This window comes from Drosophila ficusphila, unplaced genomic scaffold (genome assembly GCF_018152265.1).
Source record: "Drosophila ficusphila isolate 14025-0441.05 unplaced genomic scaffold, ASM1815226v1 contig_712, whole genome shotgun sequence".
NCBI lineage: Eukaryota > Metazoa > Arthropoda > Insecta > Diptera > Drosophilidae > Drosophila > Drosophila ficusphila.
The window spans coordinates 730,108-753,364 of record NW_025064651.1 but is presented as its reverse complement, the minus strand read 5'-3'; the positions used below and the strand labels follow the sequence as shown (position 1 = coordinate 753,364).

Genomic DNA, 23,257 nt, shown 5'->3' with positions numbered 1-23,257 from the left:
ATGCCCAATCAACCTTTTAAATAGTTAAACAGTACGTTCCCAAGAGACATGTGTTCCCCCCATCCAAATGCAATTTCATAACTTTCGGTTGCCAACTTGTGCATTGCAGTTAATGTCTCCAATTTGCTGGAAGAGCACTTCAAACCGAAGAAACAAACTAATGAAATAATGTTGTGGTCTCACAGTTTTCCCAACGACGTGGCTCAATTTCCCAAGCCCCCGGCTTACATGGCGTATGATAAACAAACTTTCGCAGCGAATCAAGTGCACTTGTCCTCCGTTGACCAATAGAAACTTGGCTTATTGGAGCCGCTTTAGGAAGGCTTACAGTTGAAACGCTTCTAAGTGAAAAGAATTGCCATTTAAGTGGTGGGGTAACTAAAGTTTGGTGCGGAAACTGTACTTGAAAGTTTGCACTGGATCACGTGCCGCGACTAATTTATGCAACAGAAGGCGCAGCCATTGATTGGTTGCCACACCCCCGACCGCACTTTTCTGCCCCACTTTTACCCACAACTCCTCCCAATCTTTTCTTCTCGTACAACTTAATTTGTGTGCCGGAATTTATGGATGGTGCACGTGCAAAAAAGGCGCTGGTTGGGCCTCCCAGAAACTTTTTACCGCCTGATTTGTGGTTACAAAACTTTTTTGTTTTTCTTTATTTTATTTTGTACCCCCATCTCTACTGCCACGCAATTGTGAATTGCAAAACATAGAAAAGAGCACAGTTGAATTTCATTTATTTGTTTAGCCCGCAAAGCTGCAAAGGATTGTGCAAGCTGAAGTCGACTAAATTTATCCAATTGAAATGTATACAGAAAAAAGCTTAGACCCCCGACTCAAATTTGTGCCATTGTTAACTTTAATGTTGCCATAAAAGAACTATGCATTGTTTACCATGGAAACGGAGCAGGAAAAGCCAAAAGAGCTGGATGGTCGAGATGGTCGAGATGGTATGTGGGCTACGAGAGGAATTTCCCTAAAAATAAATCAAAGTCTGCTGCATTAATGAACTTCAATTCGAGGCCAGATGCTGCATCCTCGGTGCAAACATGGAAAAAGGGGTGGCATCCGAAGACCCCATCCTTGGTTGCCTGCCACCTAAGCAGATTTCATTTTAGATAAAGCAAACGTAAGCTTTTCCATTGAACTCCGAACACTGAAAATGTCCGACAGGTGAAGAGATGGAAAAGCCAAACGAAGGAGGTTTACGAACAGGGCTTGTGCACGAAATTTTTATGCATTTGCATTTATCTTAAGTGGGCTTCACTGTGTAAACTGATTGGAGCAGTAATTTTTTAAAAGAGATTTAAAATTGGCTGGATGTTCTAGAGAAGAACAAAAAAATTCTATTGGCAAATGAAGTTCATTAAAAATATTTACCACAATTTAAAGAAAATTCAGAACAAATTCTCTGCTCACTGCAAATCTCTTAATCTACTCAAATTTCCCATCCTGAATCTGCAGCTCATCAAACCACCTCCAAGTTTAAAGTTTTCCTCTTATTTTTCCATATTTTTGCATAACATTTACTCAACTTCTTAAGCACTTAAATCCGCTTAAGTCTGAAAAGAAAACCTCAGCCTCTATTGTTGCTCTTCAATTAGAGCATTTATCAAAAACAACAGGCCAGCCAGGATAACTTCTTCGAAAGGCAAATCAGTCAAGCGCATCAAATTGTGCTATTGTTTTAGTTTAATTACATAATAATTGCCTTGTGCGTTGTTATTCATGTTTGTCTTCTGCTAATAACTGCAAGCAGCTTATGGAAAAACCCACAACAACTCCGGCAAAACGTAATCAATGCAGGACGAATGGCCTTACAAATTGGCTACAACAGGCTTTTCTTGGCCTGCAAAAGACAGGACGAAAGGACAAAGAACCAAGACGGGCAATTATATAAGACACAGCATGTGCTTATTTTGATTTAATTTCCCATTTAAGACTCCTGCCTGTACGTTATTTACATACTTGATTGGGAAAATTTCCATGTACTCGTACGCTGGGAAAAGGAAAGCTATTTGCCATTTTACCTTTTTGGCTTGCAGCTTCCACATGCTCCCTTTGTTTAGTTTGAGAGTGGAAATCAAATTAGTAGCGTAGTAAAATTCATTTGAGTAAATTTGCACAAATTGCTCTTTGTTCCGGCAATGACTCAGCTGAATGGCAAGACTTTAAAGACAATGATAAGGATACTTTAAATTTGCTGACGTGTTCCTGAACGAAAATTCCAGCCATTTGGCTTTAAGTAAATATAATTATTGGTTTGATTTAAGTTTCTTCTCCATAGGTATGTTGAAATTAAGTGCTTTAATGCTTGCTTTCTTTAGGTAATGAAATATTTTACAAAGGGGTAAACTATTGTTTTCATTAACACACGAAAAACAAAGAAAGTCTGACTACATGCTTTTGGAAAACTTTAACTACTCAGTTAACTCCTTCGTCTTAATAAGAGTGCAGTTCAAACTGCATTCAAGTGTTCGAAAACTTTAAGCCACTTTTTCAACTCTTTCTGTTTAAACTCAATTCTGTTGGCCTTTAATTTGGCTGCCTGAGAACTTTGGCTTTCAGTTTTTTTCGCCTACGCGTTGGCAAGTGCCTTCGCTAAAGTTGACTTTGAACACTTTTACGTTTCGCTGATTTTTCAAGAGTTTCGTTTCCATTTTTTGCCTGCGGTTGCAGCCACATTTGACTTTGGTCCTTCGGCTCCTTCGGCTGTTTCAGCTGCTGGCTGCTGCCTTCGTCGTCACTCATTAGAAAAACGTTGCAAAGTCGAAAAAAAAATGTGCACTACGTGTTGCAGGGCAGCAAAGGAAAAAGAAACGGCAATGAAAACCCTCATGTAAAGTTTGCACTGGCAAAAAGTAGCTCGCAAAATCGCAAAAAAAAAAAAAGGTAAAGATGGTGGGAAAAAGACCAAGAAAAGTTTATTACAAAGTTTGGACTGAAACACGCGCCAAAAGAAAGGAAAGCGCAAACTAAAGTTTAATATTTGATTTAAAAGTTGATAAAATTTACTTTAGTCTGCACTCAATGCACTCAGCACGGTGTTATTTGTTTTTATTGAATTTGTTCAAATGTGTCTTGGCCAGATTTCCCCCGCTTTTCCTCATCCCTTCCCATTTCTTGCCCTTTTTCCGAGGTTTTCATTTTTTGGCTGAGCTGCAGTTGGTTTGCGTCCCTGCTATCACGTGGATTTCCCATTTCGCCATGCAAATATGAAAAACAAATGGGGAAATGAACGAGGAGTGCAGTGAAGAGAGAAGTCGCCGGTTTGCAACAAAAAAGCGCTGCCCTGAAAATGGGAAAATTTTCAAATGCATTGTTTGCCGGCTTTGAAATGGAAAACACGAAAAGTGAGATGAAAAGAGACGGAGAATGGGCATTGTTATGAGCCAGGATATGAAAGCAGTGGCAGGACTCACAAGGGGGTTATAAAACAGGTACAAGCCACGGGTGGCACTAGTTTGGGTAATAGATAAAGTTGTAAAGGTAATACTCTGTGGGGAACCAGAGAGACAATGAGCTAAAATTAAATGGCACACAAGGCGAAATTATTGAAGAGGGACCCATTATTAAATTTAGTAATGAAGTAACATTATACTGACATTTATTGGGGATATCATGTTAAACATTTAAGTGTGTTGAAATATTATATATGTAAAGTATAAAGCTTAGCATGAGAAATGTAAAATAAAATGCAAAACTAATTTGTAATGTTTTCTATCCTCTCAATAAACACGAAATGCTTTTCCTTACACTGCTGTGGAACTCTGTTATTGATACAGAAATCCAAACAAGGAACTCTATCAACATGCAGACTCTTTAAAAAGTATCCAATGCATAAATCGCTAAACAAATGCGGCAACATTTCAGCAGAGGCGGATTTAATTTGTGAATTTCATTCTAGCATGCAAATATAGTATATATTTTCCTGTTTTCCTGTTCCGCCCGCAGTTATTTGCATTTCCATTCAGAGCGTAGAGCATTCGTTCGCAGTGCAATCATAAACTTGCACCTAAACGTATAAACGCTCCCCTGCCATTGAAAAACACACAAATTTCGCATGCTACCTACTAATTTTGGTTATACTCCTATTTTTTTATATTCCATGGCGTCTATATTTGAGCGGCAAATTGGCAAATTGAGTTTGTTAGTCCAAGCCCCCGTGCTCGTCAACTGAACACATATCTGTAGATATATAGATATTTTTTGGGGAAAATGTGCAATGCATTGCATGGCTTCGAGCTTCTTCATCTCAAATAAACCCAATTTGGCGCCCATGTCACATACGTCAACGCGAGGCGGAGCCACGCCCACTATGGGCCAAGTTTCGCTGGCAATTTGTCAGCTATTTTTTCGCCGCTTCTTTTTGGTTTCGCTGTTCCGTTTTTGTTGTTTTTGTTTTTCCCCGATTCTTATATTTTCCTTTGCTGCATCACGTGCCACAACGGCGCACGTTTAGCTGAGCTTATCATTTTCTCAAAGACTTTGTCTCTTGGCATCTCTAACTCGCAGTCCCCGACGACTATTTAATATGCAAAACGTCAACTAACCGAAAACTGACAAAGTTGAAATAAATTTTTATTTCATGGACCCGCTTTCAGTCTCTGTTTATATATCGGCAATGAACTTGCCGCAGAATCAGCGCAAAAGCGACAGAAATATGCCAAAAAAAAAAAAAAAAAAAAAAAAAGAAAGAACCTCGGGGAGCCTTTTGGTTTCTAAGCTTGAAAAGGGCCTAGCGAAAGCATTTTTTGGCAATCTTCTCACGTAGCAGACAGAAAAGTAAATGAAAAAAAAAAAAAAAAAAAAAAAAAACGTGAAACACACGACAGTATTCACCGTTGAAGAATCCTTGCGGTGTCGCAAAGCCAAACTTTTTAATTTTAATTTTAATTTCATAAATGCAGTGAAGTGCAGCTTCGAAATCGCTGTCATCATCCCAATTCAATCAGAGGAGAACTTCCCACCTGGCGCCAAATTGCTTAGTGCGGCGGAAATCATCATTTTCCAACTGGTAACTAAATTGCGGAGTTGCCGTCGTCGCCGCCGCAGCACGGATGAAAAAAGTTTGTCATACGCCCCGTGGTACGGCCAACACGGCGTATGACGGATCCACCTTTCAAATGCACGCCACACTCGAACGTTCGTGTGTTTTTCGCGTATGTTGAATATTTTCACGTCGAGCCGGCATTTGCATATGCCGGATAATGGTCTGGCTTTGGCCGCTATTCCTCTCTTCCTCGCTCTGTTTTTCCATTTTCACTGCGATCCTTTTTCTTTTTGTCGTGTAAAAAACAATTAACGCAAAAAAAGGGGAGTGACTCAGGAGGCTTTCGGATGAAATAATCAACGCTTAGATTTTTTCACGTTTTCAAGGGTATTTCACCGGTGCGGTAAATGAGCAAATGCCAAAAAAAAATCAAGCTAGTCATCGTCTAATGGAAGTTTTTCTTGCCTGGGAGTGGGAAGGCTGCCATTTAATTCAAATAAATCGAGTTGGTTTGAAAGGGTTTTTCTTCAAGCAGAAGGTCAAATGAAATCGATTTAATTAGAAATGCCTAATCAAAACGCCTTTAAATTATTTATAGATTTGTTAAAACATTATGTTCTAATCAGGGTAAAAAAAACTTACCATTTGCTGTTGATTTTTCGGCTTCTTGACCAAATCGGGCACCTTGAAGCTGGTGACCGCCTCAATAACCTCGGCCAATAAAAGTCCATCCCGACAATCGGCGGAGAGATCTGTGACTTTTCTTTTCGATTTGGCACGTTCCAAATAATAGTTTGCCCAGTCTGTGTAAATCTGGAAAAGAGATTAAAATACATATATGAATTTAAATGTTTACTAAGCGGCTACCTAATGGTCCATTCAACTTGTAATTAAGAGCCAAGGGAGCCCAGCTGTCTCTTTTGAGCTGCAGAAACTGCAGTTTTCTACGCAATTTGGTTATCAGGAAATCATTAGCCATCCTGCTTGTTGGCCAAAAGCAACATATGCACAAGGAGTTGAGCAAACAAATTAAAATTGAAGACATTTCCGCCCAAAGAGCCCTTGGAAGTCGTTAAGAAAAGCTGTGCAACAATTTTGGCTAAACGAAAAATCCTTTTTATTTCTATGGCAGCCCTAGTGGCCTTATCCTTATCCTATTTCCATCTCCCATCCTTGGCAGTGTCCTGTTAGTTTCATTTGTTATCTTGCGACGTCCTTGGCCTTCCTTCATCCGACTGTCTTTTCGGATTGGGTTACATAAATTTAACTACTATGACTACAAGTTTGGTGATGTATGGTCGAAATGTATAATATAGTGTGCGGGGTATTTGGATTTTTAGATGCCCTAGGTCATTTAAACTTGGTAAAACGTTGGAGAAGTGAATCTTATTTATAGGATTATTAGTTAAATATTATTACTTAAATGGATATATTAGTGGAGATTTAATATGGTTCTCAGATTTTCTACTATATATTGAAGCTACTTTCATACATTGTCTTTACTCTCAACTTTTGATCTTGAGGGTATTTGAACTTTCCTTTTTGTCTCTGGCAAGGGCAATATTAGCTCTCCAGACATTGGCTGCTGCCCTCACGTCGTTAGCCACATCCTTACATAGTTTTATTGTGCCCCCTGTCGAGGGGTAATCCTAATGTGGCCCCCATCTCCACATGATTTCCTGCATATGCATGCGACACATTTTATGTTCGCCTTGCTTGGCAATAAAAATATCTTGCATTGTACTTTTGCTATCTCTTGCCAGCCTTCTGTTCTGTTTGTCTAGCTGCCATTCTGTTATTGTCCTTCGGCTGTGGTCCTCTCTACTGTTTAGCCATATTCCATTTCCGACCAAGTTACGAGCGGGCTTTACATCTCAAAGGGCCAGACACACAACAAACACAATGGACTTTCAGCTTGCTTATGCAAGTTTTCCACTTTTTCCCAGTTGTTTTCTTTAGGCTCAGGATTTGGCTTTGGCTTTGCCATTGGCTTTCTGAACAATAAACTGAAAACTTGTTAGTGGAAAATGGCCGAGCGAATGTCAGTGTCACTGGCTTATAGCACATAAAATGCAAGGACTCCCCTTGGTGTCTGCATATAAGAGATACTTTTGTTTATGAAGCAACATTTTTCCCTTTTCCACACGCGCTGCGTAACTTAAATTAAGTTAGCTTTGCCGGGCATACAAAAAGCTACTTTTTCACTAATTAATTTAGTTCCATTAGTTGTCTCGTCCTTTATACAAACCTCTGCATAGTCACGCGTCAGGATGCCGTTGATATTATCGCAGGATCCTTGGTAGCTCACGCAGCGACCCAACATTTTTTCCAGTTAAAAGGTCCACTGATTGATGGAGTTGATTATTTTTTTTTATTTACACTTTTTTACACATTTTGTTTGCATTTATAGAGGGACTCATTTGTCAAACGGAATGGGAAATGGCTTTAAATATTGATTTAAATATTAAATTCAGTTAAAGCTTTTGATTTATATAATTTTGTTATGTTACATTGAAGAAAATAGATTAATTCAATTGTGTCCCTTAGCCAAAAGATCTAAGCTACCTTTACTACTGTACTACCACAATACCCTCATGTTAGCAAACCCATTTTTTATCCTCGGGTACTTATCACACATTATGCACCTTTCAGCAACAGCCATGTTTATGGGCAAGTCCTTTCAACACTTTTATTTCCTCCAGCCCGTTTCATAAATATTAAATTACTTCCAACGGTTGGCCGCAAGCAACTAAGCTCTGAATGTGTGTTCTTCGCTGTAAAATGGCGTTTATTTTTTTGCCATCCCCATTAAAATGTCAATTATGATAAAGTTTTATTGAAACACCGAGCGGCGAGCACATTAAGCCTTATCAGCGGAGCCAGAAAGGAACCAAAAGCTCTCGTAATAATAATAATAAAAAACATTAGGCAACATTTTCACTTTCACCCTTTTCAAAAACATTTACCGCCTTCTGCATATACCTGATAATTTTGGGGTGCTTTGCTTTCTCGAGAAAGCGGTTAGTGGAATTTAGAAGGGGTTATAAATTTTAAATTATATTTTTCTTGATTTAGAAAAAGATTTTTAAAAATCTTATACTTTGGCTGGCCCAACAGTAAAAAGTTCTTCTACTAAAACTTTTTGAAATTTATAACTAAATAAAAAGTATGTTCTATTACAAATCCTTTTAAGAATATCCTATTTAAGGGGTATTTTAGGTTCGATTAATTTTATTGATGCCATTGTACTTTCTTTATTATGTATTTTTTGAAGTTCCGTGTTGAAAATCACACGCCCACTTGGATAAACTAATTGAAAATGAAAGTGGCACCCGAAGCTGACAGAAACAGCAGCAGCACCGCCCTCATTTTACCGCCAACAGGTTGGTTGGTTGGTTGGTTGGTTGGTCCTGGAACCCGCGTTCCGAAAATGGGTTTTTGGGTCCGGCCTGTAAACCCCCCTTACCAACATCCCACCCCCTCCAGCTTTTCCGCTTTTCCGAGAGGCAGAGCTTATGCATAATTGGGGCTGACACCCTTGTCAGCGACAATTCAGATTTGTGTAGGCCAAGCAATTTTGTTAGCCTGATAAATTTTAGTTTGGCCTGAAAAGGGGTTGACAAATCGACCAGGAAATCAATTTCGCTCCGGGTATGAGGGGTATGAAAAAGGTCAAACAGCCATTTAGGAAATGAAAAACCAGACACGCCCACCTTTTGGGGTTCTCTTATCTAGTGTGTGAACGCTTTTCGGGGAAATTCAGAGTGTGGGTGTGAGTTCGGTTGAACTTTGGCCTCGAGTACTTTACTTTACTTTCTGCGAAATGTCAGTGAAATGTCAGAATAAAAGTAATGCTGATAAAAATTTTATAGCTTGTCAGAGATGTGCAAAAAACAAAATATAACCGCCCCCGAGGGGTTGCTGTCGCTTTCCCTGCTCCTTCTGTTCTTTATCAAAAAATGTCGCGACTCTGGTACTTTAGTTTATTGGAATTTGCATGGCAGTAGCGAAAGCGACAGGTTTTTTTTTTCTTTTTTGAGGGGCGTGGTGGGAATTTGGCCGCAAATTTATGTTAAATCGAACGCCTGTAAATGGCGTCTGCTGGCTGTTAAATAACTCCATTGATGTGTGACTTGGGACGGAGTTACTTTGGCTTATCTTTCAGTTAACAGTCGCTTTAAGCTGCTTTAAGGATTGGCCAAAAGCCGACGAATGTGAATTCAGGTGTGTAAGCTTCTAGCACGGCTTCCTAAAATTGATTTTTTACAGTGCGTTCTATAAATATTTTCACTTCATTGTGTTATTAAAATATATTTCAAACATTTTTTATAACTTTATAAAGTGTCTGTTTGGGTAAACTTGTTATGAATACAATTTCAACAGTTTTTAATTAAAGCTGAAATGATTTTCTACCTTACAGTTACGAACCGCACTGTAAATGGGCTTTCAATATTAAGCGTCTCAAATTCGATGCTCCTGGAAAATCGAACAGGCTGAATGGCCTCCAATGACAACCTGTTGTCAATCTCTTTGATAATGGAGCTCCCAAATCCCAATTTGCCTTACCCACTGCATTCCACCCAGGAACATGGGAAAAAGCCAACCCGAAGTTACGGCTTTGTAGTCACCATCCCCATCTAACCTCATTAAATTCGATTGTATTATCGGCTTTTATCGCATTTGACCCAACAGTTTCAGGCATCTCCACTTCCACTTCCACCTGGAACTCAATTTGCTCAAACTCGATGAAAGCCTCTGAAGAAGAAATCAAATCACAGGCGATTGACATTTGAAAGTAAAGTCAAAACAATCTCGGACACCTTTTGCCCGGCGACTTTGATTTGCCAGGAGACAGGAAGAAAGGAAGTTCGGGGAAATCTGCCTGAAATATCAAGCAAGTGGAGTGACTGATTGGGCAAATGTGTTGATGTGTCCAATCAACTGGGGTTCATATCAATGGCAAGTCCGTTGACATTGCCAAGAGTTGGGGGCGGAATGGGAGCACGAAATATGACATCATTTAAGATGGGTCAATCGCATGAGAGGGCCATAAAACTGCCTTTAAACGATGCACACATCTCAAATGCTTTAAAGTGGGTTTACAGATTACAACCTATAAAAGACATTAAATTCACGTTTTTTTTTTTACGAACTATAAAAAGTCTTTGACGTAATAGTTCCCATTTATATAGCTACTTAAAAAAGATAACCCATAAAATATTAATACTCTCATCAGAATTGTGTTTATTAAAAATAAAATTGCAACTTCAAAAGACCTGCATAAATGCTCGCAAAGTTATGGATCTACTCACAGTAAAAACATGCATAACAGACATTTTGTTTTAATAAAATGCGCAATAAATTCCAATTCTAGTGCCAATTACTTTTCGCAGACAGTTTTTTCAATTACAAAGGAACCATTTTAAATAAATAGGCAATTCAAATGTTTTATGACACTCAAATGGCCGGCAAAATTCTCCTAAAAGGCTCTTTTTTCATTTTCACAAACACATTTCCCACCACACTTTATCGTCTGCAAAGGCCAATAAACTAAACCCTTGTCTTCGCCATATAAACCTCTCCCCCTTTGCCATCCAAACATTTGTGTAGGTGTGTCAAGTGAATAAAAAGCCCAAAATGATTATGGGCAATTTCCAATGCCCACGCAGAAAATGTCATGAAAGAAGCTTCCGAAGAACTGGCTATGTTTTTCTATTTGTTTTTCTATGTTGCTCTCTCATTCATTAATTGATAACAATTCGTGACACAATTAATGGAAAGCTTGCCTCAATTCTTTTATTACCCATAACAACTAGGCGCAACTCAAGGCAAAACAAATAAACAAGAACAAAAGCTGCAAAAAAAATCATCGGAGGCATTTTTGCTGATAGGCAAAAACAAAATGAGAAATGAAAAAGTAAAAGTTGAGACAGAAATGCTTGTCAACTGTCACATAAATAAAATATGTATATAAATACATTTTTAGGCAAAGGCAAGCGGAAATTCCCTCTTCTTCGTTTAGTGACATCAGGAAAATAAGAATAAGAAAAGAAGGTGAGGGATGGCTTTCCGCATTTAATAATGACAACTCATCAAAAATGTATATGACCCAGTTGCCAGAATTTCCACACCCGCATCGAATCAACAAACTAAAAGATGCCAAAAATAAAGGAACAACTTTTACAAATAAAACAGAGCTGATACCGAAAAAAAAAAAACAAAAATGTATATATCATCCGGCAAGTTGGCGAAACTTTCGGTTGACTGTGTTCCGAAGTGCCGGCGGCACTTTTATGGCAATTGGATAAGGTCCTTGGGTGGGGATTCCACTTCCAGCTGGGGCTAAGTGCCGAATTAGCGATTCACGGGGGCGGCGGTCCTAAAAGGTCCCATCGGTGGAGTATTTACGGGTCAGACGGGGGCCAAAAATAACATACTGAGTACCAAACATGGCCAATCGAAATTTATATTGATTATTAATAAGTGTTTTATGCATTTTTTATCATTCAATGAGTGAAAACAACAAAGTGAATTTAAAAATACTTTAAACAAGCTAAGAAATAGGAAGTACAAATTTAATTAAAGCATTTATTAGTTAAGTAGACTCTAAATGCTGAATTCTAATTTGCCTAATAGCAGCAGATAACAACAAAATTTGCCTATCCATTAATGTTATCTCCGAAAATCAACTAAACCTGCCTACTAACATTATTGAGCCAATTATCGTGATTCACACGTCGGCAACTCTTGCATAAACCGAGCATTTTCCTGATAGTTTTCCCGACCATTAGGCTGTTTGCCCTGCCTTCTCTAGTGGAAATCGAATGAAAGCTGCTTTATACAGACATTAAACTAATTGCCTGACGCATCAGCTGCTTGCCTAATTTTGCATAAAATTTGTACGGCAAGAAGAAAAAAATGCCAGTGACCAGGGACCAGTGACCAGAAGCCTCAATGGTTGACCACAGGCAGAATGAGAAGCCCGAAATGACCGCATATTGGACCGCAGGATACACAGGATACACACGAGAGGACTAAAAACAGGCAACTGCGGCAAAGTCAATGGCCATTCGGGCAATTGGGCACAGATGCGAGTTTCAATGGCTCGAATTAAGTGCGAGTGTGAGTGACACGTGGGTCGAGTTGACACAAACTCGGCAGCCTCCATAAAGCAAAACATAACAATGGAAATCGATATGTAGAGGCACCTAAAAATAGAACCCCCAAAAAAAAGTAAAAACCCAATTTGGCAAGTGACCCAAAAAAAAGTTGCAGCCAAAAACGAAGAAAACGTTTTTAATTATGTTTTCAATTAATTATGCGCCGGCATATTGTGGCACCCTTAAAAAACGTAAGAAAACAAAAGGAAAAACTTTTTGGCGTTAATTTAATTACCTCTAAAATGCGAAGTGAGGGACAGGAATGGGCTTAACTGCTTATTATTATGCCACACGAATGGCAGGGCCGTGTTAACAGCTGTTAAGGCCATGGCGTGTTTGGGCCAAGTTAACAGCCATGAGTCACCTGCAATTGACGTCGATGGGGTGAGAAAATCAAGCCTCCTTCAAGGAGCTTCGGGCCAACATTACGCATACGCAACGAGCAACGGGCCAACCGAAAAATCGTCGGCAAATGAAGGCACCCAACAAGGTGAAAAAGTTGCTCGGGGTGGCAAACAATCAAAGTTTGCCACAGGCAAAGCAACAAAAAAAATTGTTTCGCAAAGGGTGCCTCCTTTTAACAGCTTGTTTTTACGTTCGAATTTAAAGCAGCTTGCGGAAAGGGGGAAATCAAAGTACACAGCGTGATAAAGGATTGCCAGTTTTGGGGGAAGGCTAAGTGGAAAAGGAAAATGAGCGGGGCTAAAAAGAAATTGTTGCCTAATGGCTTCATTGGTGATGGGCTAAAAGGGTTTGGGTTTCTGTAAAGAGTTCGTTGGAGCTTGTAATGCGCATTTTGAAGCTGCGTGGGGGATTATTAGAATTAGAAATTAGAAATAGAAAAATAAAATTTAAAAAAAAATTTTAGCCTTGGAAATAATGTGGTTCTCAAATAAGGGTCGAAATTATATGTAATGGAATAAAAAGTGTTTATTAATTATACAATTTCTATTCAAGCTTATGTCGTTGCTAACAATTATTAACTAGTTTCCATTATAATGATCTTAATTTAAATCCAAATTAATTTTACTCATTATTGAAAAATGTACTATTTAATATCCGCATCGACCTATTCCATTAATGGCCATAAGTAGCAGTGGGAAACTATTTAATTTAAAATTTATTAACCACATCAATTACCACCCATTTTGTTCATTATAATGTGTATTCAATTAAATTGTTTGATAAACAATAAGCCCTCGGCACTCCGAAAATTGATTTATTGTTGGTCGCACTATCATTTAACTGAACATGATGATTTCCTTTTGGCGGGAAAGAGGCATTTTCCGCCCCCGCCAACCACGAATTGGGCTTTTTTTATTTACACTTAATTAACTGAGTTTTCCGGAGCACATAAATTTCACTTGATTAAACCATTTGGTGCACTATTTTCTCAGAATGCGCTTTAAACAAAAAACGAACAAAGGGGCAATTAACTTATTAAAATAAGCCAAAGGGGGGAAAACTCTAGGCACGCTTTTCAATTCTATTTTCAACCGAACCGAAGCGAATAGAACTTTTTCCCAACCGATACGCGGCGCGATCAACAACGAACTGAGAAACTGAGAAATAGGAACTGAGAATCCGAGAGATATGGGAGCATCTCTTCCAGTTGGGGAATCTATTTTTGGTAGAATGCCGGCAACATTTCCGATTTGGCCTGCAACATTTCGTTGAAACATACGAAAATAAGTGCAGGCAAAGCGGAAATGTTACTGCCTGTCGGATTAAGCGATCTCCGAATGGAAAATCTGTGCACACTCACCGAAAATTCAATTACTCAAACCATTTCGGTAAAAATCTCAAATTTAAATTACTGAATAAACAATAAGATTTGGGAAAAGTGAGCGATGAAAAGGCAGCAATGCCAAATGCAGCAGCTCGGAAAACAATGGAATGAAAATATTCATGAGGCATGGAAAAACAGGGCAAAACGGGGTTGCTGGTGAGTTCCTGTAACACAATATCACTCAAGATGAAAAGTTTTCAGTTTCAGTGGTGCAACTGAAGGTGCGGAGCAAATGGTGGCCAATGCAAATAAGTCAAGTCAAAATTAATTTACATTTTACAACGGCAGCGCAGCAACAACATGTTGACTCAGGGCCAATGGTTAAGCAAAAAATGTGAAAAGGAATCCCTTGCATACTTTCTGGGGATGTTCCGAACGGAAAATTGATAGGGTGGCCAAAAGGAAAGACGTGAAAGTCAAGACGGAAAGTCAGCAAAGGACGGTAGCTCCTTTTCCTTCTATCCAGCCAAGACACTTTAAAAGTTTTCCAACTTAAACCTGCTATTTAATTTTCTGTTTAGTCAACTGTCAAGCCGGTGTAAAATTAGCACTGCAGTCCGCACATGGAAAAACTACAAGTTGGTTGCCAGTCATGCAACAGTTTTTCCTTCACTCAACCACAAAACATGCCAAGTCACAAGAGAAGGTAAAAGGAGTATATTTGAAGTCCTGGATAAGAAAAGTAGCTTACAAGGGTTTTGATTTGAGTGTCAGATTAAAAAATAAATATAATATTAAATTAAATAGAAAATATATAAAGGTATAATTATAGCAGTCAAGATCTGTAGGTATTTTTTATTTATTTTATTGACTCCAACATTCAACTAATACTTCTACAAAAAAGGTTTCCCAACTAAAGCTGTTGCAAAAAAGAATGTGACTTTTTTCCCTCTACAAAACATCACTAACAACAACATTAGCATTTTGCCAATTTGTCACCACTTTTTTTATTTTTTTTCTAAAACCACCACTTGTCAACTTGCCGCAGACCACTTCTGATTAACCGAGGCTGAAGTTTATCGATGCAACCGATTTAATGGGAAGCCACTCGTGATGCCCCCCCGTTGTGCCCCGCAAAAGCGTTGCTGCCACCTTGACGGCACTTCGTATACATCAAAAGCAATTGTTAAACGGAGACCCCTCTCCATTCAGCGCCACTGAACCCAGACAATGCATCAACAATATCTAAATATATGCAGCTTGTCCACTCTTTTAGACGGAACACACACACACACACATACTATACACCCTGTGGAAGTGCCCCACCAACTTTATGCCAGTGCCACACGCTATTTTTACAAACAATTTTGCCAAGTTGACAAGGATTGGGGAGCAGACGTCTAGGATGGAGCACACGACATTGAACTACAACACGGAACAGGCAGTTCGGATCGGGAATCGGGAGCTCATGGATTCAGAGGGATTCGAGGGATCCGAAGGGAAAGGAGTCCTCGAAACAACATGGCAACTAAGTGGCCCCTTCAAGTGGCTGGATGTAGATGTCCCTCCGGCTTGTTAGTTGTTTTGCAAATTTCCTTCTCCTCTCGACCAAAGTCAATACAGCAAATTTTTGCTGACTGCTGACGTTGGCACTGATGAAGACTAATTGCAGTTAATGTGGCGTGAAAACGGCGTCATCTATCGGTCTTAAAGTGTTGCAAGTTATGAACCTATATGGAAACCACCACAAACACCACCATTCAAATGCAGACATAAACAAAAGGGAAAAGGCGAAGAGTTTACGCCTAATTAAGTAAACTACTCATGTTAATTAACACAAAAGACAAACAAAAGGCGCGGCATTTGGGGTATCAGAAATCGGAGCTATTTATAGGATCCTGACAAGAGCCACTTCAAAACCAAAATTCTTTCAAAAAGCAAACAGTCGGCGGGATTCGAGGGGAAAGTCAACAAACTTGAGAGTGGGCAAATCGTTTCTAAAACAAATTATCTGTCCCGTATAAAGTTCAAGGTTTGAAATAGCTAATGAGAAAGTATAAGAATTTTGGTTTTCTGGGAAAACTTTCTAAGAGGTATTTATAAATTTATAAAATAAATATAGAAACTATCCTACACATCAAATAAATCTTTAAAACTATATGAATTCTATATATGAATGATTTTGTATTGCAACTTTTATTTATTCTATAATTAATCATTAAGAGACTCCCCCTTCCTCTATCTTTTGTGAGTCAATGACTGGGTATTCCCCAATGGCAAATAAGGTGCCCGTTCATTCGGCTACTCGTATTTATAGAAATAACACAACTCGAGGCAACAACATGTGCCACACACTCCCAACTAGGCGTGTCTGTGCATCTTTGACAAAATAAATTGCGTCAAGTTCAACGCCGCCAAATGTCGAAGTTAAAATAGGGAAACTCTCTGCTAAAAATAAATTATAAATAAAATAGCGACAAGTTGCGAGCAGGCCAAGCAGCAGGGAAAAAACTGTCAACGTGCTTCATAATTAATTGCAACACTGCACCGACTGGAGGGCAACTTCCTTCGTTATTAAAGAAGCAGCGCGTGCGAGGGTCTCAAAAAAAAAAAAAAAAAAAAAAAAAAAAAGCTGGGAAAACTTTGACTGATCACATGCGGAAGGAACGGATGCGGAAAATATAACCCGAGATGAGGGAGAGAATTTCCAGCCATCTGAGTTCATGGAGCCATAATTTATGGTCTCTCATTAGGAGTTGTTATAATTTCATAATTTCTCAAAAGAAAGGGTTCAGCGCATGTGACAACGCGCCATAATTAATTCTGCTGCTAAGTCTTTAAACTTAATCGTAAAATAGTGCTTTCGAGGAACTCTTCAAAATATTGTGTCACACTTTTACGCGGATCGTTGCGAAACAAGTTTATGGGCAAACAACTTAAGGCCTCTTTAAGAACCACTCACCCTTTGGGCCGTCATCGTAAATTACGAATAAACCACAAATCACACATTATTACAGCATATTAAACCATTCCGAGAACATCAATAAAACATAAAGAAGGAGGACAAGAACAAGTAAGAGCCATGCGTCTCTCGATTTCTCCCTCTTATCTTTTCACTCGGTGGAGCATTTGCATGTTGCCCGGCAACATTGTTGCAAGCAACCGGGCCAATGTGTTGACAGTTTCTGGCATTTTTACTCTGGGTTCGTGGCAACTAGTGGAACCACGTTGAAGGCATGGATTTATTACACTACCTTCAGTGATTTACTTTCCAATATAATTTTACAAAAATTCTGTACAACCAGAAACTACCATTCAATTTAAATTTAATAGTTTTTCATTATATTATTTCTTGAAATTTTATAAAAGTTTAAAAGATTATATATAAAAAATATATTTATGTATATTTTTTCCCCTTAAAATGTTTTCTGACTATTTTAAAAATGCTTAGTTGGTTATTCATAAATGCTCTTACACCAAAATCTATTTCCTGCATCAACTTCCAAACAACATTTTTGAAACACAATGCCATGGTAAATTTTTTGTGCACTTTGCTTGGTCTCTTCGCCTCTACCCTCAATGTTTTTTTTAAAACTTTCATATGGGAGCCCCGTCGGATGTCACATAATTATGAGCACGAAGCACGCGTCTGAGGCAGCTGGCTTTATTATTTAAGCCTTTATGCGTGAACATGTGAACTACTCGTATATCCACCATGGCAACATACACTCTATATACGTATATTCTGGTTGTGAATGCATAAGTTTGTGTTTAAAAATGCCTGTTTTTTACGATGCGCTAACTAGGATACGATGGCCTCGACAGACGACAGGCGATTTCCTTTGGCTTCCGTGGCCGTGTCTGGTCATAAAGTCAATTAAATGTGTATAAATTTAATGAGGACGCCAGTGGAGCTTAATGAGCCCGTAATGCTCACTGCACAAAGTGCGTTGAAATCCGCTTGTCTCCTGTTTCTAGGGCCATAATGGCCATTTCCATGTACGTTAATCACATGCGAATGACGAAATCGAGACTATTAATGGGTCTGCAGTTCACAGATTAACTACGAGAGATTTAACAGGGCCACATTGCAAGGTATTAAGTCTTTAAGGTTACTCTTTACTATACAAAATGTTTCCAGATGGCTATCTTAAGTTTATATTCTCTTTGCAGCTTTACCTTCTTTGTACCTTCTTTAAAGAGAAATTATAATTAGTAATTAGTCTCTCCGTATTTTTATTCCCTCGAAAACATTTCTAAAACTTAATAATGTGCTCTTGCATAATTAAGGCTTTCATTTTTCCAACTTGCCAAGGTTTTTTGATACGTTTCTAATCCACTTACAACTTATTAGCATCGACAACATCGACGAACAAACAAAATCGCGAAATCGGCTTACCTGAAACGAAAGAAAAGGAGGGGCAAATTAGAATTTTAATAAGGGAACCCAATTAAAGTTCATTTAAATATGAAAATGAAACAGTAAGCTAATTAGCGGTAACAGGCTCAAGTCGCTAGCAGATTAAGTTACGTAGGCTTTGGGCCAAATATCAACAGCAATTAGGAGGCCAAGATTTAAAATACGTAAAATTCCCTTTACCACGGAATCCCATTCCCATTTTAGGTTGGTAAATATTAAGAAATTCCTTGCATTTGCCATGAGCTTCGTGGCTTCATTTTACGCTTCAAGTGTAGTTAATGCCATGAAAATTCCTTTGGTCTGCCAAAAAAAAAAAAAATACAAAAGAGAGGCTACTTCTTGCACTTGCTAACTTTCTCCATTGGCCATCTGGCGACCATTTTTCCACAGAATGGAGAAACGGAGAGCCAACCACGTCAACCAGCTTCCTGTCTAATACTCTAATATCCGTTTTACTCGTTATCCCTTTTCTTTGTATTCCCCATTCTTTTTTTTTTTTTTTTTTTTTTTTTGCTGTCCTTCTCGTAGTCTTATCCACTTTGGTGTTGTTGTTGCATTTGACATGTGTAAGTGGCTGTCAAGCGTTTTCAGAATGATATTTTTCCTGTCGACCGGCACCTTCTGCTTTTTGCTGCCCCTCCATTGTTGTCCTTTTTGTCCTTCCGCAGATGATTTTATTTACATTTCTTGCATTTTTAACTTGCCCAAAAATCCAAGACTCGTCCTAAATTCGGGGCACTTATGCTAATATTTTTTGGGAACGGGAATTCGAGGGTCAGGCAACAACAACAAAAACGAAAAGTATTTCTATTTGCACTCCATCCTTTGGATTGTTGAATCCATTTCACAAATTGTAAATCCTTTCTTCAGGCCTCTCAAAAAAAGGCACTACCTACTTCCGGGCTTTGGGCAAATCTTTTAGTTATTCGCTACCTTAAATAGATCCTTGTCGTTTTCACCTCTTGACGAGGGATGGCAACAAATCAGTCAAAATAACACCTTCGTCACATTTGCCACATGTGCAAAAGGATATAAATTTAAATTGAGATTAAATTACAGGCATAAGCAATCATCAAATTAGGATATTAGAAGGGTGCTTATCATAAAGGCATTCAAGTTTCCTTTAAACATATTTTAATGTTAATTAAATTGGCAAGTTATCAAAAAACTTTTTCAACTGTTTGTGAAATCTTCTCAAAAACTTTGCCATCATGTTCTGGCTTTTAAAATCTAATTTTGCCAACCTGAATAAAATATCGTCTTAAGTTCAAGTTTGAAGCCCAAAACAAATTAACCTTTTGCCACGTATGTATAAATGCCAGGAAACTCCGAGACTTTTAAACTCTCATTTGGCAACTAGACCCTATAACCTTACTAGTCTCAGTTGAGAACTTCCCGAAACCTTTCAAATTCCAGTTAGGAACCCAAGGCAAATAACCTTTCAAGTTTAGTTTTACAAGCTTACACCGAACTCTCAACATTTCCAAGTTTAATTCACTGCGGCCATCGAGGAAACCATATTCTGCACATCTTTCGGCCCAAGGAGTGTGGCCCAAACAAAAGTTTATCATTAAATGGAAACTTTGTTGCATTAGAGCTGACTGGTCCTGGGTCTTTGGGCCAGAAACCGACATGCATATGAGTTTTCCGATCCCCGGAGCAAAGAGAGTGTCTTTAAACTGATAATTGGATTTAATTTTTGAATAGACGTTGAGCATGACTGGACCAACCGGAGCCAAGACAAAAAACCCATTAAAATTTTAGTCACCTAAGCTGGAGTTTGTAAAGCCCCAAAATGCCTGTTTTTGGCCAGCAGCAGTTTTCCTTTTTGAGCTGTGAAAATTTTGACATGTGCTTGCCACACAACAAAGGCTGTGGAAGCGAGTGGCTCCCCCCGAGTGTCGCATAAATATTCATTTTCTTGACTTTAACGTCGGTGAAAGGGTGACTGTTTCACGAGCTTTTCCCCCTGCCGAAATTTCCATGGGCAAAGCAAACCTCTTCTCCCAAATGCGTGTTACATAATCCCCTTAGAGCTGCCAGGGGCTAATTTTTAATTTTTATGGTTCACATGCTTTTCCCCCGCATTTTCCCCACATTCAGCGAGGGCTCATAAAATGAATAATTGCCACTTTTTGGCTCCAGTAGCTCGTTGGATGCTAATAAAGCGGGACCCGAGCCAGACTGGCCGTCCACCCCATCAAACAAATGGAGATTAATTTTATTATAATGTTTCCCGACTCGGGCGACTCTTTTCCATGCATACCCTTTCCCCTTTGGCTTTCCCTTTTCGCTTTGTGTTTGGTGTTGTTTTCTTTTTTTTTTTTTGTGTCCCGGTATTAAATTAATTTGGGGGCTATGTTGGGCTTTGGCCAACGTAATTCTGTTTGACCAACTCCAACGTCTATGGAGTGGCTACTTGATTACATTACACAGGTCCTGAATATCGAGGGAGGACATGTGGGTGCGAGTTTGAGTGCCGGCTTGAGTATGTGATGTGGTTTGGCTTAAAATGAGCGCTTATTTGCCTTTGATATGCTCGGTCCTCGGTCGAGTGGCTTTGTGTCTGGGTTTAAACGGGTCATTAGGGTCTGTTATTGGCTAATAACTTCTTATGCCAGCGCAAAAGAGTACTTGAGTTGGCTAAACAAGTGCTAATTAAACATTCACTACTAATTAGAGAATATTGAATATTATACACAAGTGTTCATTCATTATATCTTTGATCAACTGTTGTAATGTCTATTAAAACTAAATTTATTTATTAAAAAACAATGGATTTATTCATAACATTTTTCTAGTCTGCTGATTTTTTATTAAGTTTTTTGTTGTCAAAAAATATTTTTAATTTTTCAAACCCAGTTTTAATTTTAATAGAAATTTTTGGTATTCCTGCTAGAAATTTCTGTTTCGAAAGGGAATGCATTAAGCTCAAACCAGCCAGACCCCCCAAAAAATGTCGAAATATTTGTTTAATGCTTATGCCCTAAAAGGACGCAAATCCAGACACTCGAAAACAATCATTCGGCTGAGTCAACAAGGACATGAAGTTGGAGCTTTGGGAGCCGGAGCCACGCACTCGCATTTTGGCGAGGCGTTATTTCCATGACAGGTTGAGCGGTTTTTCGGTTTTTGGGGGAGAACGGTTCAGTTCAGTTCGGTTCGGTTCGGTTCGGTATGCATAAATCACTCTCACTTGTTTACACAAATAGGCGCAGAGTCGGGCGTCGAGAGTCGGGTGTGTGTTTCCACCGGAAAATAGAAATATTCCTGCCAGCCAGCCGAGCCGACTGGGCTTAACGCAATTTTCAATTTTTTCCTGTTGCCATTGTGTTGTTTATTTTCGCTTCCCCGGCAGAAAGGACAAAGGACTCATCGGACGTTGCTTTGGGTCAAAAGCATATATATCCAGACCAGTTTCATTTGGCACATCCTGCCACACACACACAACACCCACACACCCATACACACACACTCGCAAATATTGAAAGGGAATAATAACAACAGTTAAGTAAACAATGTGCCGCCCGTTCAGGTCACGTTTTTGGGCTTAAGCCTGTCAAACGGGTTTGGATGTTCGGGTGTTCGGAATTTCGGGGAAAACAGTTCTGGAGTTGTATAAACAATTTAAACGATACACGGCATATTTTCGGTTTATTATTTTCCGACCTGCCAGTCGCCAAATGTTAAATTAATACACCACCCAACGTTCCTCTCATTTTTGTCCCTCAGTCAAAATGGCATTTTGTGAATTTCGGAGCTGCATACTTTTATGTGCCGTATTTATTCTGTTTGTAAGCCGCTTTTTGTACTCCCCCCCATGGAACCGAAAAATAAATAATTAACTCAACGAGATCCGCCTGCGCAATTAAGTTGATGACCTCATAACACATTTGGCTCAATTAAATCAACACACGACGAGCATTCACATCTAAATAAATAAACAATGAAATCAAAACAAGTTCTGACATAAAACAACAACATGAAAAAGTTTTGCCCAAAAAAAAAAAAACGAAAACACCAACATAACAATCCAGCGAAAGGAAGTTTTCTCAAAACTTTGGTAAACTCAAACTTTGCCTGCTATTAGCTGAAACAACAAGGGAAAATGGGAGGAGGTCCTGGGAAGGAAAAACTTCTGTGGGATGAGGACACTGCCCACGCGTCCTGTCAAATTATCTAGGGAAATTATTTTTTAACACGCACCAGGACAACAGCGACAGAATTTCTGTGGCAAACACTTTGGGAATATTGGCTGCGAAGCGGGGGGCAACATCATGTAAGGAAGCAGTTTTATGTTTCCGGAGATGATGTTATTAATGTCACTGCTGAGGGGGATTAAAAATAAATATGACAGCCACTCTCGCCTGTAAATACATTTTTTATAGGTAAAAGTTTACTTTGGTTTTTCACCTTATGAAGTATTAAGTGGCTTTCTGCGAGAAAATGTCATGCAATATTGTCACCTAACATTTTTAAAAAGAGAACTAAACAATTCTTACCATTTCACCTACTGAACTTGATCTTTAAAGTCGAATTTCAAGCTTATTGCCAATCAAGCTAGTTCCGTAAATTTCAGGAAAATTCAGCATATCACCAATTAGTCGAAACTCCGTCATTCCAAGACCAACGCCACAGAACTGTTGCTTTTGGGCAAACGAGTAAAACGCAAACAAGCAACAATCTAAACACTCCCAACAGAATCATCGGAAACAAGTTTATTTCAACTTCCATTTGCCTGGCACTTTTTGGTAAAACGAAAGGCTGGCTGGCGCAGTCAGGGGTATTTACACTGGCACCGAAAACGTCCTTAATTAACCCCAAACAATTTCAAGTGCCAGTGCGGAAATCAACAAAAATATTTGCACTACAATTTAGCACGAGCTGAACTCACTCCGCTGCAAAATCCCTCGGTTTTCTGAGGGGATTTACTTATTCGTTGCGGTTGGCAC

The 23,257-nt window shown here is 38.9% G+C and overlaps 1 protein-coding gene across 1 annotated transcript in view; it reads right to left on the bottom strand.

The window, feature by feature from the left end:
* The window catches only part of LOC108098314 (protein sickie), a 145,118-nt gene that overhangs the window by 100,457 nt on the left and 21,404 nt on the right, over positions 1–23,257 (bottom strand). The window contains 1 exon segment of the mRNA XM_017201127.2: positions 5,639–5,809. Coding sequence (XP_017056616.1) covers positions 5,639–5,809 — 171 coding nt within the window.